The following is a 14,979-nucleotide window of genomic DNA, read 5'->3' on the forward strand; positions in this document are numbered from 1 at the left end:
TCCTGTACCTATTACTTGCTCTTTACTGTGCAGTGTTAACTTGGTTGGGAACTGATATGTGATAGAAGAGACCTATTGTTTGGGATGGTAGAGGGAGGGGTGGGAGTGAAGAAGTACAGTCAATTTTCTTAGTTTTTTTTGATCCAGAAATGAGTTGGGTTTTTCAATATTCTGTTGCCCTGTACAAATGGTTTCTAACTTTGTGAATTATGTTTCCATAGGTTTTTAGGCCTCCAAATCCTTGGACAATGGCCATTATGAATGTACTAGCAGAGCTGCATCAAGAGCATGATTTGAAGGTAGGGCCCTTCTGATTTATACTGATTGCTGCCAGGGGATTACGCTGTGTGATGCTATTAGAAAACAGTTCATGCAGACTTGCTATATTATTGTTGAGAAACATATGAGTATTACAGAGCAATATCTCCCAATTGTGCTTGAACTTTTTTACAAAATATGAAAGTTTAGATATCATTAGATATCAGTCCAGTTTTAGAAGTTGACATGAAATTTCTTGCAGAAACCTTTAAGAGGAAGAGTGGGAGGAAATGAGTAGGAAACCTTCTCAAGGGCTCAGGCCACGTGGAAAGATGTTTTTGTGTCAAATTCCGTTTTTCCCTTACTTAATTTGTATTCTCCCAAAAATCATGTGCAGTACAACCGTGTCATTTTGCTAATATGTTAATGCTGAATTCAAACATTTCAAAATGCTTGCTAAATTTTGTTTCTACTCTCAAATCCATTGTCCTAAATTTATACCCTTTGTAATTAAATCTGACCAGACTGTCATATACAGATGATGGCATCATGGAGCAGTCAATGAAAATAAACTTGCACGCTTCCATATTAGATGCGAATGCTGAATGCAGTACTAGTGCTGGATGAAATAATTGCATTTTGTCATTTGTTTCTTCTTTTAGTACTTTTCTGACAACATATTGTTATGTTTGGAACGACTTGTTTCCATCGACTTAAATCTGTAAAGTGCAATAAGTTTAGAAAGGATCTATTGATATCCTCATTAAAAGAATACACCTGCCTGGTTAGTGTTATTGCTCAGGCAATAGCAAGTATAGGTTTATGTAGCTACATTTAGTGAAAAGCTACATTGTTTTAAAAATAAACTTTTTGACCTGAAAGAAAACGTCAAATCCATGCAGATTTATCACTTAGTGTTTCATCTCATCATAACTGGGATGTGCTGTTTTGTCATTTATATTTGAAAGTTCTCTAACACATCATACTTAGCCACTCAGTTGAGGTAGTGGATGGCTACAGAGAGGAAGGATTAGGGAAAAAATCAAGGGCGGGGGGGATGTATATATAAAAAGCTCAGTGTAGGTTGTTTAAATATGAATGTGCCATGTAGGGGGACTGGAAACCAGCTAGAATGTTGTGATCTGGTTAAGTTACTAGAATTCACTTCACCGCTGTCTGAGTTCTCAGCATTTCATCAACTCCATTTTGTGTTGTAAATTATGAGGGAGTTGTGATGGAATAAATAGAGAAAACCTTTTTCCCCTGGCAGGGTGGTCAGTAACCTATGGCAATGGATGCAAGACAGTTAACAAACATTTTGGGGGAAATTAGAATTTTGTTTTTGCATAGCGAGTTTTGATCTGGAATGCACTACCTGAAAGGATGATGGATATAAATTCAATTGCTTTCAAAAGGGAATTGGATAACTATTTTAGAGGCAGAAAATTGCAGGGCTATAAGAAAACAAGGAAGTGGGACAAATTGGATAACTCTTATCAAATAGCTGGCATAGACATGATGGACCAAGTGGCCTTCTTCTGTGCTGTTTTTTTTTCTATGAATAGAATCTGATTTTGTTACTTTTGATAAGCACAGTGATAAAATGTCTTTTCGGAAGTACAGAACTTCAATATTGCTGAAAAAAGGAGACATGTCTTGCACTCATCAGGACTTTGCAAGAATACCAATATAAGGGGAAAACATTATCCCTGCAGGATAATGGCTACCCTAATCAGATCATTTTGTGCTGTATTTCACGCAAACTCATGAACGGGCCTAAGGCCATTACTTTCGGCCCTGAAAAGTGCACAAATTACCCTGGAAGGGCAAGGTATCTCAAAATTTGAACAGCAGGTGAAGCTAGCTGTTTCACCCTGCTACTATGCAAGTAGTAACACGAGTGGTCAATAACGGGATGCTGCTGTCAGGTCAAAAAGACGTTCTGCCTATCACACAAGTGAGTAATGTGGTACATGAATTTCAGTACCAATGTGATGGTAGGTATGTAGGCCATACGACCCAAAGACTAGCAGATTGTATCAAACTACATGTCCCAGCTGCTGTTGGCAATGGGCAAGGCACAGACCGTACTCAGCCTGCCCATGCTTGCAAAACTCAAAACACAATGTCCAACATTAAATGTGATGCCGCGATTGGATAGCATTTGCTAAATAATCCTCAGTGTGCTAAGAATTATGCTGACAACCAATTTAACATTGTTCGTCAGGCTCACAGCGTGGCATGTTTGTTTGTACTGGAAGCTGCGTACATTAATACACAGGGCCCTGCTCCTTGTGGACAGAAAGAACATGTACACACATTGCACCTGTTTCAGCTAAACGAAGCAAGTGACATCCATTCGCTGATTCATTCCTCAGGGCAATGCCTTGACCAGTCAGGGTCAAGCTGCCTGGTTTAAATTTTAAACAACACTTGCCAGTTAATTGTCAGTCACCATCAGTGGCACATTCTCCATGGAAACGCCTCTACTAATCAGAGTCCACTTGTCAACCAATCATCACTCTCTTCACGAAGTATAAATTGTTGTTTTCCCTCTTATATTGGTACTCTTGCAAAGTGTCCTGATGAAAGCAAGACAAAATATTTCAACTTGTCTCTTTTTTTCAGCAATGATAAAATTATTGGTATAAAACACTGACCTGTGCTGCTTATCTAGTCCCTCAACCAAGCAACTATTTGAATATATAATTGCCTCTACTGTTTAGCTTGGAGAAGGATCTCCAGTTTTTCAGTTGCCATTTCATTGTTTTAATGGTACCACTTAACCAAGAATGATACCCACCAAATTGTGCCTTAGCCAAGAACAAATTTCTTTAGGTTAAGTGATGATTTACCCTGGGAGTTAAATGGCCCTGTCAGTGTTTTGCTTTCTGACCAAGCTCAGCTGGGAATTACTGCAGTGAATGATGATTCAGTGCCCTTGCTCTTATTATGTTCAATATTGTTTCCTCCAATCAAAGAACTGAGGATGTGGCTGTAATGAGGCCCTGTGAACAACAAAGTGGAGGATTAAGAGACTGACCTGGATCCTGCTTCCAGTGATACAGCAATATGAAGTCTGTGTTTGTAGGAGGCAGCACAGCATTCTTTCACCCTTTATAAGAAATAAGATATTGCTGTTGCCCCGCTGCAGAAAACTGGAAGAAATGGTAGCTGATCTCTTTTGTGTTTCTGAGCCACAACTAAAGTTATTTTGCTTGGTTGTCAACAGCATGCTTGCCCTCCTATTGCAGAGACAGCCATCCCTCCACTGAAGCTATGTTTTAGGGACTCCGTTACTGCCAAGTGTTTAATTTGGAAGCCTGCCCTGATATGTAGTTAACTATCTTACAATGACGTCTATCCCTCCCTGTTCCACTTCTGGTCACAGACCCAGTCCAGGCAGTGCTGTCCCAAGGGGTTGAATGCACTAGTGATGCAGTTGCCAGAAATAAAAACAGAGAATGCACAACAGCCAGCTAGTGGTACCTGAAAAGAGAAAAAAGGCAGATTTAACATTTTGGGTAGTACTCTTTGCTAATGCTGATGAAGTTCTGGTTCATGGCCTATGTCTGCAGGGTTGATCCCTCTTCTCTCAGATGCTATGAGTTTACATTTTCTGTTTCAGATTTTCAGTTCTTTTACTGCCTCTTGGTACAGGCATTGGAAAGTTTTAATAGCTGTAAGGCAAGTGAACATTCAGAAACGGACCATTCCTCCTCAAGAAGGTCTTCTGTTTCAGACCATTGCAGTTTCAAGAAGGGTGATAGCTCAGCACAGTTCATTTGTCAAAAATACAGGCATTTACTTTAAATTGCAGCGCACCCTTGGGGAAACAAGGGTGCTCAGGTTGACCTAAATGCATTTCAAGTAGTGATATTTTCGAGGAGTTTCGAGAATTTTAGACCAGGACTGCAATAATTTGATCAGTTGTTAAGCTGATCATTTATGGGTGGGTACCATCTATGTTGGCATTGGTTTGGAAGGTGAAACTATTTGTTAACTGTTTTTTCAAAAAATATATTTTTCTAGTTGAACCTGAAGTTTGAAATTGAGGTCTTGTGTAAAAATCTGGCTTTGGATATCAACGACTTGAAGCCTGGAACTTTACTCAAGGACAAAGAAAAATTGACAAATCTAGAGGAACAGCTATCTGCTCCAAAGAGAGAGTCCAAATTACCAGAGGAGCTGCCTGTAGTTGTCACCACTGGTAAAGTGTTTTTATTTTTGTTCAGTATTAGATTAAGTAATTTTGCTTGCAAAGGAAGAAATTCTGTGGGTTACACATTCTTTTAGTCTAAAATTGATGTAACTTGGCGCTGATTAATTATAAATGGTTACTAACCTGATTTATTTCCTTTTGATTGCCTATACCACTGCAGATCATTATGTTTGATGTAAAATAAAGGGTGGGTCAGGTTATAACACGGAGTGCACTAGGACCCAGAGGGAACCTGGCTTTGCAGGCATTACCGGTAGGCCAGATTGAAGCCTTGGTCTTTAGCTGACAAAGGAGGAGAAGTGGCTCTACAGCAGCTGGGAGGGGAAATGTTTTTCCAGTGGAGGAGTCAGTCTTCTGAAGGTTCAAAAATGCAAGTTATAATACTCTAAAAGCTGTGGCCATTGTGCGGTCTTTTTGGGGTGTACAGCAGCTATTTTGATGTAATTGCTATATAATTCTAGAATTCATGATGTGCTGTACCAGACGCTACTGCTTCAGTCCTGCCAGTAATGTAAGATGTAGAACGGAGGACACTGGAATTAAACATCCTAGGGTTTGGTATGCCTGCATTTTTGTGTTAATATTTTGCCATTTATTTTATTTTCAACTAGCAGATAAATGATTTTCAGGGAAAAGTTTCTGGAACATACATGAGATGACTGTTTGGATTTATATTGTATAATAAGTTAATGCAGCTAAATGGAATGATTCATCTTTATAATACTAAGAGAGAAAGGCTGTTTGGCCCATTCAACCTGTCCTGTTTAGTCATCTGTCTTCGATTTTAAAAAAATCCTCACCCATCCCCCTGCCTCTTCCAAAAAATCAATCTGGCCTGACTATTGATGGCATTTTTGTAATCTGACGTTCACTTCAAATCATTGTTCATGACTGTGTTGGGTCGGTTGCGGCCCTGATGCACCAGAAAGCTTTTTCAGTGCCCCTGCAGTTTAAATTGGGGGAGATTGGGGTGGTGGAGAACTAAAAAATTCTACCTGTACATGTAATGGGTTATCTTTCATACCCACTTTATGTTACACGTTTTGGTTAAGTTTCATCATTTGCCTTTGATTTTAAAATGGTGGCAGTCAAGTAAATTTCTGATTCTGGATACCAGGACTTCACTTGGCCGTTTCTATCATACTGCAAAGATTTTCAGCTATTGCATGTTCGTTGAGTTTATTTGATATTCACGGTATGACGTGTCTAGTCAGGGATTGCACTCCTTTTGCAGATGTTTAAAAGAGATTGTGGAATATTACACTGAGCACCATTGGAGCTATTTCACAAATGTGAAAAACCCTAATATGAAGTGGCTGTGATAGCTTCTGTGACACACCAGTAATGCTGTGTTGTCATACTTATCTAACCTGTGCTATCCAGTGACCTTCTGCTGGAAAGTCTAGATGTTGGGTGAGGACTGCGCAGGGCTCTGATGTGCTGCCTTTCACTGTCAAGTTGCCTGCTGGCACTCATTCTTTAGGATTGCCAATGAACAGCTACATGGGCGAGGTTCTTGACCATGGGTAGTGGCCAGCTTCTGAAACTGTACTCGCACAGATATAACACTTTAAGGAGAGGAGGGAAAAGCTAAGCGAGCTTTGCCCTTATTTTCTTTTATATTACTTTCTCTCATTGCTCCACTCTGCAGTTGATTGTAGTTAGTTTTAAGCCGTAGTTCTGTGTCCTATATTTAAAATATGCTTTGTCATTGTGACTTCTGGATTCAATTAACCAGTGAGCAAAGGGAATTTCCAATCTGTACTGTTCAGATGGTTTGCAGCAATATTGCAAAAAAGGTGGAGCTTTGTGGGGTTTCTTTAAAGTTTTGATGTTTCGGGCATCCATGTACTTCCCAACATCCGTGAGCAAGTGTTCACACTTGCTCAGGTAGCTTGGTATCTGTAAATAACAGTGATTTCTTTCAATATATTTCAACTGGTTTTATCCTCCACTTTCACTTAACTCTTCCTGTCTTTTGGGAAGTAGCAGGCTAACACTGGAATAAGTCTTTTACTTTGTCTCTTCCTGCAAAATAAACTTGATTTACAAAAATATAAATGAACAGTAGCAGCAACACAGCATCTTTTTTACAGCTAAGTTTATTTAGCTGGGTGGTGCAAAAGAATAAGCTTGCAACTTATAACCATTTCAGAAGGAATTTCTGGTATTTACTTTCAAAAAAAGACCAGGAACAAGCACATTTAATGCCTTTTTTTAAACTTCTAATGAGAAACACTTTCAAGCAAATCTTTTCTTCCTCAGACACCTGTTCTTTGCAACAACTGTATCAATTTGGGCTTGAATTCTGTTAGTGAAGCTGACTTTTAAATCTCTTGTGTACCATGACAATTTAAAAAGAACAAAGTGTAAATATTAGGCACAACTTTTGTCACAGCATTCAGTTTATTAAATATTTTGAGGTGCTGTGATTTATTACGTTTTTAAATGGAGAAGGGTGTGTTTCCATTCATAAGACAAACATTTCAGTTAGATCAAATTTCCAGTTAATTGATATATTCCTACCTGTTGCGCCATACAAGCATAAATATGATAGCTACTTCAGCCTTTCATTTGCTAACTTCAGTAAACATCTGCACTTAGATCTTCCTTCCCAGCTATTCTTGTTTTCTTGTATTTACAGTACTTTATTGTGCTGCCTTTTATTGCCTTGGACTACAAAAGAACGTCTGTCCTGGAAGTTCTGGTCACAAATGACTGCTTTTATCCATGACAGCTTTTGGCTATAAAGTTGAATTCTTCCATTGTTTGTTCTCCATGTCCAAACAAGGTACAGCCATCATCCCAGAAATTGAGTGAGCTTCTTCACAAATCTGCATCAGATCCCTCTCCCACACAACATAGAGCTCACTCTCTGCCTACCCCTCTTCCCTCCTTTTGGAGTTGGAACAGCAGTGTCTCTTTTTCCCTTGGTGTCTCTGGTGAACAAAGAGGCAAGAGCACAGTCCTGAATGGGACCTTATGCAGAGTGGGGAATGTCACTTGGTTATTCTGGGTATAAATTTTTTCTTTGCAGAACAGTTGACTTAAAGAATTTCTCGTATCCTCACCACCAACTCCCGCTTATCCCTCCCCTGATCAACAATACCTTGATTGTATGCTAAGGTTGAACAATTTCTCAAGTGAAGTTGTATCCGTAATAACATTACTTCTGCTTTCCCAAAGTTTATTTAAAACTCCTGTAATGGAACAAATTCATAAATTCTGTGCAGTTTTAAGTTTTACTCCTAATGAATATACAGTTGAAATATCCTTCAGTCAATAAATTTAACCAGCCAAACCTCTCTTCCCTACACCCACTTTCAATCTCAGAAGCGGTTTGAATGATTCTTTTTAGGCTTTACAGTTCATTGCAGGTTCTTCTAAACATTGCATTAAATGGGAATGAGTAATTTTAAAGACCCATTCGATGCACTACTCCTGCAGCAGTTCAATTTAGCTATACTACACACCTTTATTTATATGTAGCTTTCTGCAAGCTGATATCCACCCACCCCCCCCCCCCCCCCAAATATTTATTACTCCCACTTAATCTTTCAGCAAAGCTTGGTGATGGGAGGTTAACTCGGCTTCTTTACAAAAGTAATATACCTATAATTAAAAGTACTTGTGTGTGATCATAAACTTTTATAGAATTGTTTAATTATGCACTTCTGAAATTTTCTAAATTCTTTTGTTTTATTTTAAAAATGCAAGTTTGAGAAATCGATTATCAGCTGAAAGATGTGTCCCACTATTGCAAGCAGGGGAAATGAAAAATTTTGCAACTTAACAGCTGGGTGTTCAGTTGGGATCTGCCATCAATGCGATATCAAGGAAGCAGAGCATCGAAACATGACATTTTTTAAGGATTTCTGGTTATGCACATGCTACTAATTGCTAAGAAAACAAATCATGTCACACCCAGGAACCATCAAACGGTGGATGCATTGGGATAGTCCAAACCTGTATACAATTTTTAACTTTTTTTTCTAATCAACATATTTTGGCTGAGAGTATTGTATGATCTCTCATAGCTTTAAATTGTTGAGTACTATGATGTATTTACATTTAGTGACCAATTCGCAGTCTTCACAGGATGCAAGTTGTATTTGAAACCTATTCATTAATGCCCTATCACACAGTCTAATTAATCATTTCTTCATTGTTTCCAAATTAGTGGATATATCCTTCTTTGCTTTCCCCCCAGAAGTTATTCATTAACATGTTTATTTTTTAATTTGTTTTAAAGAAATGGCCTTTGTTTCCTGAAAATGCCTGCCACTTGTGGGCCCTTAGAATATTATGTCAGTAGTAAAAAAAAAGAATTTGGAGAATTAATTTTATGCTTTTGCTTTCTAGCTGCACCGGTGACTCCGGCCACAACCACCACGTGTACATCCACAGTCCCTCCACAACCACAATTCAGCTACCACGACATCAATGTGTATTCACTGGCTGCCTTGGCACCTCACATTACAGTCAACCCAAATGTAAGTAGGTTTCAGTGTGATGCGTCAGTAATGAGCAAGGTGACCTTCAGCATTTGTGATGCTTCAAAAGTCCTGATGCCTCATGTAGATTTTGAGTGGAGAATAGGGATACTGTTGACCAATGCCTCGTTAATACATAAGGCAGTGACTTGCACCAGTCTTCAGTGAGTTAGTTTATCAAATACTCTTTCTTTTTAATTATTTTGGGCATGAAGTCTATTGCAGTTTTACCAAAAAAGAAGTAAATGTTATAATATAATTTAGATTATAATTGGCTCAAAGCACAAAATGAGCGATAACTACACTTGAAAATATGTCAAGAAATGTTGAAAATGGGCATCTAACATTTTGTAAAGTACAATGAGAATGTAGATTTCTTTTAAATCTGCACTTCCCAGTGTTGACAGTACATAGCAGCCTAATTTTGAAAGTTTGTTTTAATTTGTTGCCTTCCAGAAACTTTCCAAGATCCAGTGTATGGTTTGCATTTTATATTTAAAATGATAGTCTGGGGTTTTGTGGAGGACTGAGGAATGCCTGACTGATCAGTTGCACCACAGGATCATTTACTGTGCCATCAACCCCTGCAAACCAGAAAATTGACCGAAACAACCAAGGCACAGTTTGCCTGAAGAATAATATCTCAAAGCTGCATAGTTTTATCGCATGCCTGAAGCAGACAAGCAGGTGTGCTGCACCACAGGCTGGTGGCTGTTTCATTTCCATCAGTTTTCACACAACAGGATCCTTAGAGGCATTAAATAGGAGCACCACCCACATTTCAGTTTGCCATTCGCAGCTATGTTCACCAGTTGACTCATGCTGTTGGCTAGAATTAGTTGATTGATTACCTTCCCTAAACAGTGCTATGAATTTCTGAGAACTGGCAAAAACAATTGAACACGGGAATATAGATGAAGCACAGTGCCACAGTTAATGCCACAATTCCTCATCCTACATAAACTCTGGTGCAGTCTGTTTATAAAATCATGCATGCCAACACCTGGCAGCCAGCAGCAGCCATGAAGCCTTCATCCTTAGAGGCAGCCAAGGTTGTCTATATTGCTTAGAGGCCAAGGATATTCTTTGCAGCCATGGCTAATTGTGCTGAGACATCTCCATACTTTGGCCAAGTAATGGTACAACTGGGTGCATAGTGCCACTCAATTCATAAACACAGTGTAGAGATCCTAAATTAACATTCAGTCTTGCTGCTTAGGGTGTGCTGCAATGCTGTCCATTTGGAGCTAGCTAACCCTTTCAGAAATTATTACTGGTATTATTGAAGTAATTGCCCAGTCTGTATAGCATTTCAGTATGGTCCTGGCACAAACTCTGTAGATGTGTGGATTCTTTCCTGTTAATTCAACTTTCTTCTGAAAATGTGTAAGGTCTCATTCAAATTGGGAGAAGAGAGGGAAGCATTGGAATTCTGTATTCTGGGGACTCGCAAGGTATTTGCTCAACTTCTGCTCAGCACCCAGTATGTAAAGAGAAATGTTCATGCTTCTGCAGCCAGATGCAGCAAAGATTGGAAAAATGAGTCTGATGGAATGCACGTTTATAATGAACTCTGCTAATTTTCCTTCCATTGTATTAAATGGAAGAAAAATAAGCCGTGTTCTTTCACACTTCAATCATTAAAATCTCCTCCAATATTTGCTACGTTGGGCTACAGACCCATGAAAATTTCCAGCCTGCTTTTGTCTGTTGTTTTAGCACAGCAGGCAAAAGTAGCTATGACTGCATCCACCTTTGTCTTGGCCAAGTTCAAATCAATTTCTTGCTCCTGTCACCTTCCCTTGGTTTGCAATTTGCATACCTTACTATGAATAATTCAGTAACCAATGCCCACAGATGTACTGGTGCATAATTTTTAAATGTGCTTTTCAGCAGCTCTAAGTTCATTATCAGTTAGATGCCTGTTATATTAAATGTTTGATATTAGTGAGCTGTGTGTTGTGTGGGTAAATTAACTTTCTTGGCATTTGGATAGAGAAGTCTGATAATGTTGACACTTAAAAGTTTCATCTATCTCAAGTAGTTGTGCTGAAATCTTATCCAATGTCTGTTTTATTTAAAAAAAGGAAAATAATTTGCTTCAGAAGTAAAGCAAGCTAGGCACCACAGAATTGCAAATCTGGGTGGTTGCTTGGTAACATAGCAAAATCAACTGGATTAAATTAACCAGTACTCAGCCAACTTGTTATTTTCATAACTGCAATACACCAGGAAATGTTGCCATTATACTTGAACTGCAATGACATTATGGGTCAACATCTGATCTACAAGGCAGTCATGTCAGGACAAATTTGTTTCTTTTTGCAAAGCATTGCTGTCTTGATGGGTAAATTGGGTCAGCTAAAGATTTGGTGCTCGACTGCACTGAACCAACATCTTGTTTTATATGTTGAGATTAGACAAATATTAAATAACTAGATGTGGTTTCCCTCATTCATCAATATTTGGACCTTTTCATTTTTATTTAATTCCTCATTTCAGCTTTCCTCTTTGCACTTCTATTCTCAAACTATTGCATGCTTTCAGAATGAATCCTATAAGAATACGTGGCAAAAATGATGTCCAAGTTTTAAAAGTACAGTGCTATTTCCTGATTTTCAGTGTCAGTCATCGCTCAGTTGGCAGCACACACTCCTTTGCATCAGAAGGTTGTGGGTTCAAGTCCCACTTTGGGAATTAAGCACAAATGTCAAGGCTGATATTCCTGTGCAATATGGAGGGAATGCAGCACTGTCACAGGTAGTGTCTTTCAGATGAGACTTTAAACCAGGGTCCTGTCTACTCCCTCAAGTGGGCATAAAGACTCCATGGCACTCCTTCAAAGAAGAGCAGGGGAGTTATCCCAGGTGTACTGGGCAATAGCTAACCAATCAATATCACAGAAGCAGGACACCTCGTCATTATCGCATTCATGCTTGTTGAAGTTTGCTGTGTGCAAATTGGCTGCCACATTTCCCACAAAAGTGATTACACTTCATTCAAGGAATAAGATTATAATGAAGGAAAGCATTACCACTACCACTGTTACCAGTGCACTGTTTTTCTCCCTCCCACCTCCACTTAGCACACTTCCCAATCTTCCGTGGTCTGCGGTTACCCCTGGCTTCTAGCTTTGACTTTGAAGAGGTGGAACAGACTGTTTGCTCCTATGCTGCTGCCACTGCCCACTTTACTGATTGTTAGGAAGCATGAGTCTCTACCCAAGGGGGAACATTGCTTTCAGTTTTCACCCTTGCTTCCTGCTACTTCCCACTTAGCTGGCAGAACAGTTGGAATTGGATCCATGCTGCACCACTGCGTTTGGCCCTTAAATACAAAGGATAAATGCATTTAACCTCTAGCGAAAACACAAGATTTGCAAGTTCACCCTGTATTAATCTAAGAGTCACTAGGGTTTAAGGAGCATTTTATCAATTTATTTTAAATGCAGAAACACTTGCTTATACAAAACATTAGGATAAATGTCACTTGTTAAATGGCTCTGTGTTTAATGTATTAACCTTTCTTTTTCAGATTCCTTTGTTCCAAGCCCACCCTCAGTTGAAGTCATACGTGCGGCAGGCAATAGAACGTGCTGTGCAGGAGCTTGTTCATCCTGTTGTTGACCGTTCCATCAAGATTGCCATGACCACATGTGAACAGATAGTTAGGAAAGATTTTGCCTTGGATTCTGAGGAGTCACGGATGCGAGTTGCAGCCCATCACATGATGCGTAACCTCACTGCAGGAATGGCTATGATTACATGCAGGGAACCATTACTAATGAGCATTGCTACAAACCTAAAGAATAATTTTGCCACTGCATTACGGGTTAGTAATTCTCACTTTGAATTGGGATGTATTTCTCAAACGTGCAGTTAGCTCAGTGTTTGCTGATCTTGACTGTGCTCTTGAATGGAGGCAGTATTAAGCTCTGCGGAAAGGAATATCTATTCCCAATTATTGCTGATCTTTTTCCAGTGCTTGGCTATAGAGCAGCTTAAGCCAGAGGCAGGTCTTTAGCCCATACCTTCAACCACATGAGGTTGGGGAATAAAATATTCTTCTGGGTTTGGGTCTACATTCTTACTGAGTAAGTTTCATGCTGAAGTGTTGATTAGTATTTTGACAATTGGAGTCCTGGTCTGAAGTTAAAATAACCGTTTTTGTTTGGCTACCTCCAGAAAAGACAGAACATCATTGGTGTATATATTGCAAACTGTTATAAATATTACACATCTCAAATTAATATCTGAAGCCTATTCATGGTTATCACTTGTAGGATGCCAGTTGCATATGTGATTGGGTGCCCAGAATGATGTGCTGCAGCTAAATGGAAACTAGTTATTATAAAACTGTAAGCATAGTGCACAGTTATAAGAAAGGATAATTCAAATATAAAACTTAGGTAGTGGCAGATGGAAGCTGCTGACCTTCAGAACAAAAGGTGGATTGTGTGATCGGAAGGGATGAGTTGGATATAGGTGCATGTTAAATTTGAATCCAAGGTCGGTACTTTTAAAAAGACATCACCATTTTAAAAGATAAGATTTGAGGTATGCTGGAGTAGTGTGACTTTAAATTGGTATACAGATATAGTACCTCAAAACCTGGGACCGAGACCTTCCCAGATTTCAGGTCGGGCCATGGGAAGATTGGGTCAGATGGGTCAAGGGTCGGTTGGAGCATGGGTCCCAAGCAGCGGGGAAGCTGGTAACTATTCTGGAACCACGTCGCACCAATGCAGGGCCTAACCGAATTGTCCAGGTAAGTTTTTATTTTACATTCATAAAATTGATGCATGGAAGATTATAAAAATGTCTGATTTTCAGACACTGTCGGCTTTTGGATAGCCGGACTTGAAGTGCTCTACCTGTATTATGCTGCCTTTATTGCTCTGTATTGCCATATCTGCTTGAATTATGACTTTGACTACACTCTTACTGCTACTGGCTTTAATGACTTTTAATTTCCCATTTGTCTTTCTGCACTACTTTTAAACCTGTGATGGTGCCTTCAACCAACATAGGCTACGCTATGGTGCTAAAGGATATCCTTGGCTTTTTAAGTGAGCTCAGCTGATGCCGGATGTTCTCATTCAAGCCAAGGGACAGTTTAAGTGTTAGGCTTATATAGAAACAGAAAATGCTGGAGAAACTCAGCAGGTCTGACAGCACCTGCGGAGAGAGAAACAAAGTTAAAGTTTTGAGTCTGTATGACCCTTCTTCAGAGCTAAAGAGAAGTAGAACTGTGATGAAATTTATACTGATTAAGGGGCTGGAGCAGGTGAAGCTGGTAAGAAAACCAATAGGTGTTGGCAAAGGAGAGATTGACAAAGATGTCATGGATGAAAAGACAAAGGGAGTATTAATGGTAGTGGTAAGGGCTAAAGGAGGTGCTGATAGTGGCATAAAGGTAAGAAAGCAGAATGTGTTAATAGCAGAACAAGGGTAAGCACTCTGTGAAAGAATAAGTAACAGATGGCCCTTTTGGGAGTGGGGTGGGGGGACGGGTGATGATTGGAGGAAAAAGGATTGAAAAAGGGATAGCAAGGGGATAAAACAATGAATAAAAACGAAAAAAAGTGGATAAAAATGAAAATAAATTTTAAAGGGGTTTAAAAAAGGAGTGAAGGTAGAGGAGAGAGCTCATGGCCTGAAGTTGTTGAACTCGATGTTAAGTGCAGAAGGCTGTAAAATACCTAATCAGAAGATGAGGTGCTGTTCTCCAGTTTGCGGTGAGCTTCACTGGAACATTGCAGCAGGCCAAAGACGGACATGTGGGCATGAGAGCAGGGTGGTTTTTTGAAATGGCAAGCGACAGGAAGGCCCAAATCATGCTTGCGGACAGACCGAAGGTGTTCCTTAAAGCGGTCACCCAGTCTGTTAGCCTCTACAAAGTAGAGGAGACCACATTGGGAGCAGTGAATGCAGTAAACCAAATTGAAGGAGGTGCAAGTGGCTTCACTTGAAAGGCGTGTTTGAGCCTTTGGACGGTGAAGAGGGA

At 39.5% G+C, this 14,979-nt stretch overlaps 1 protein-coding gene across 8 annotated transcripts in view; it reads left to right on the top strand.

Moving 5' to 3' along the window:
* Window positions 1-14,979, top strand: part of cnot1 (CCR4-NOT transcription complex, subunit 1) — a 195,582-nt gene that overhangs the window by 142,013 nt on the left and 38,590 nt on the right. For all 8 annotated transcript variants that reach the window (XM_041190966.1, XM_041190967.1, XM_041190972.1 and 5 more), the window contains 4 exons: window positions 222-299; window positions 4,291-4,468; window positions 8,843-8,973; window positions 12,508-12,804. In XM_041190966.1, the coding sequence (XP_041046900.1) occupies window positions 222-299; window positions 4,291-4,468; window positions 8,843-8,973; window positions 12,508-12,804 (684 nt within the window). The remainder of the gene's footprint in view (window positions 1-221; window positions 300-4,290; window positions 4,469-8,842; window positions 8,974-12,507; window positions 12,805-14,979) is intronic.

The sequence above is a fragment of the Carcharodon carcharias genome, chromosome 7 (assembly GCF_017639515.1).
Source record: "Carcharodon carcharias isolate sCarCar2 chromosome 7, sCarCar2.pri, whole genome shotgun sequence".
Lineage (NCBI taxonomy): Eukaryota > Metazoa > Chordata > Chondrichthyes > Lamniformes > Lamnidae > Carcharodon > Carcharodon carcharias.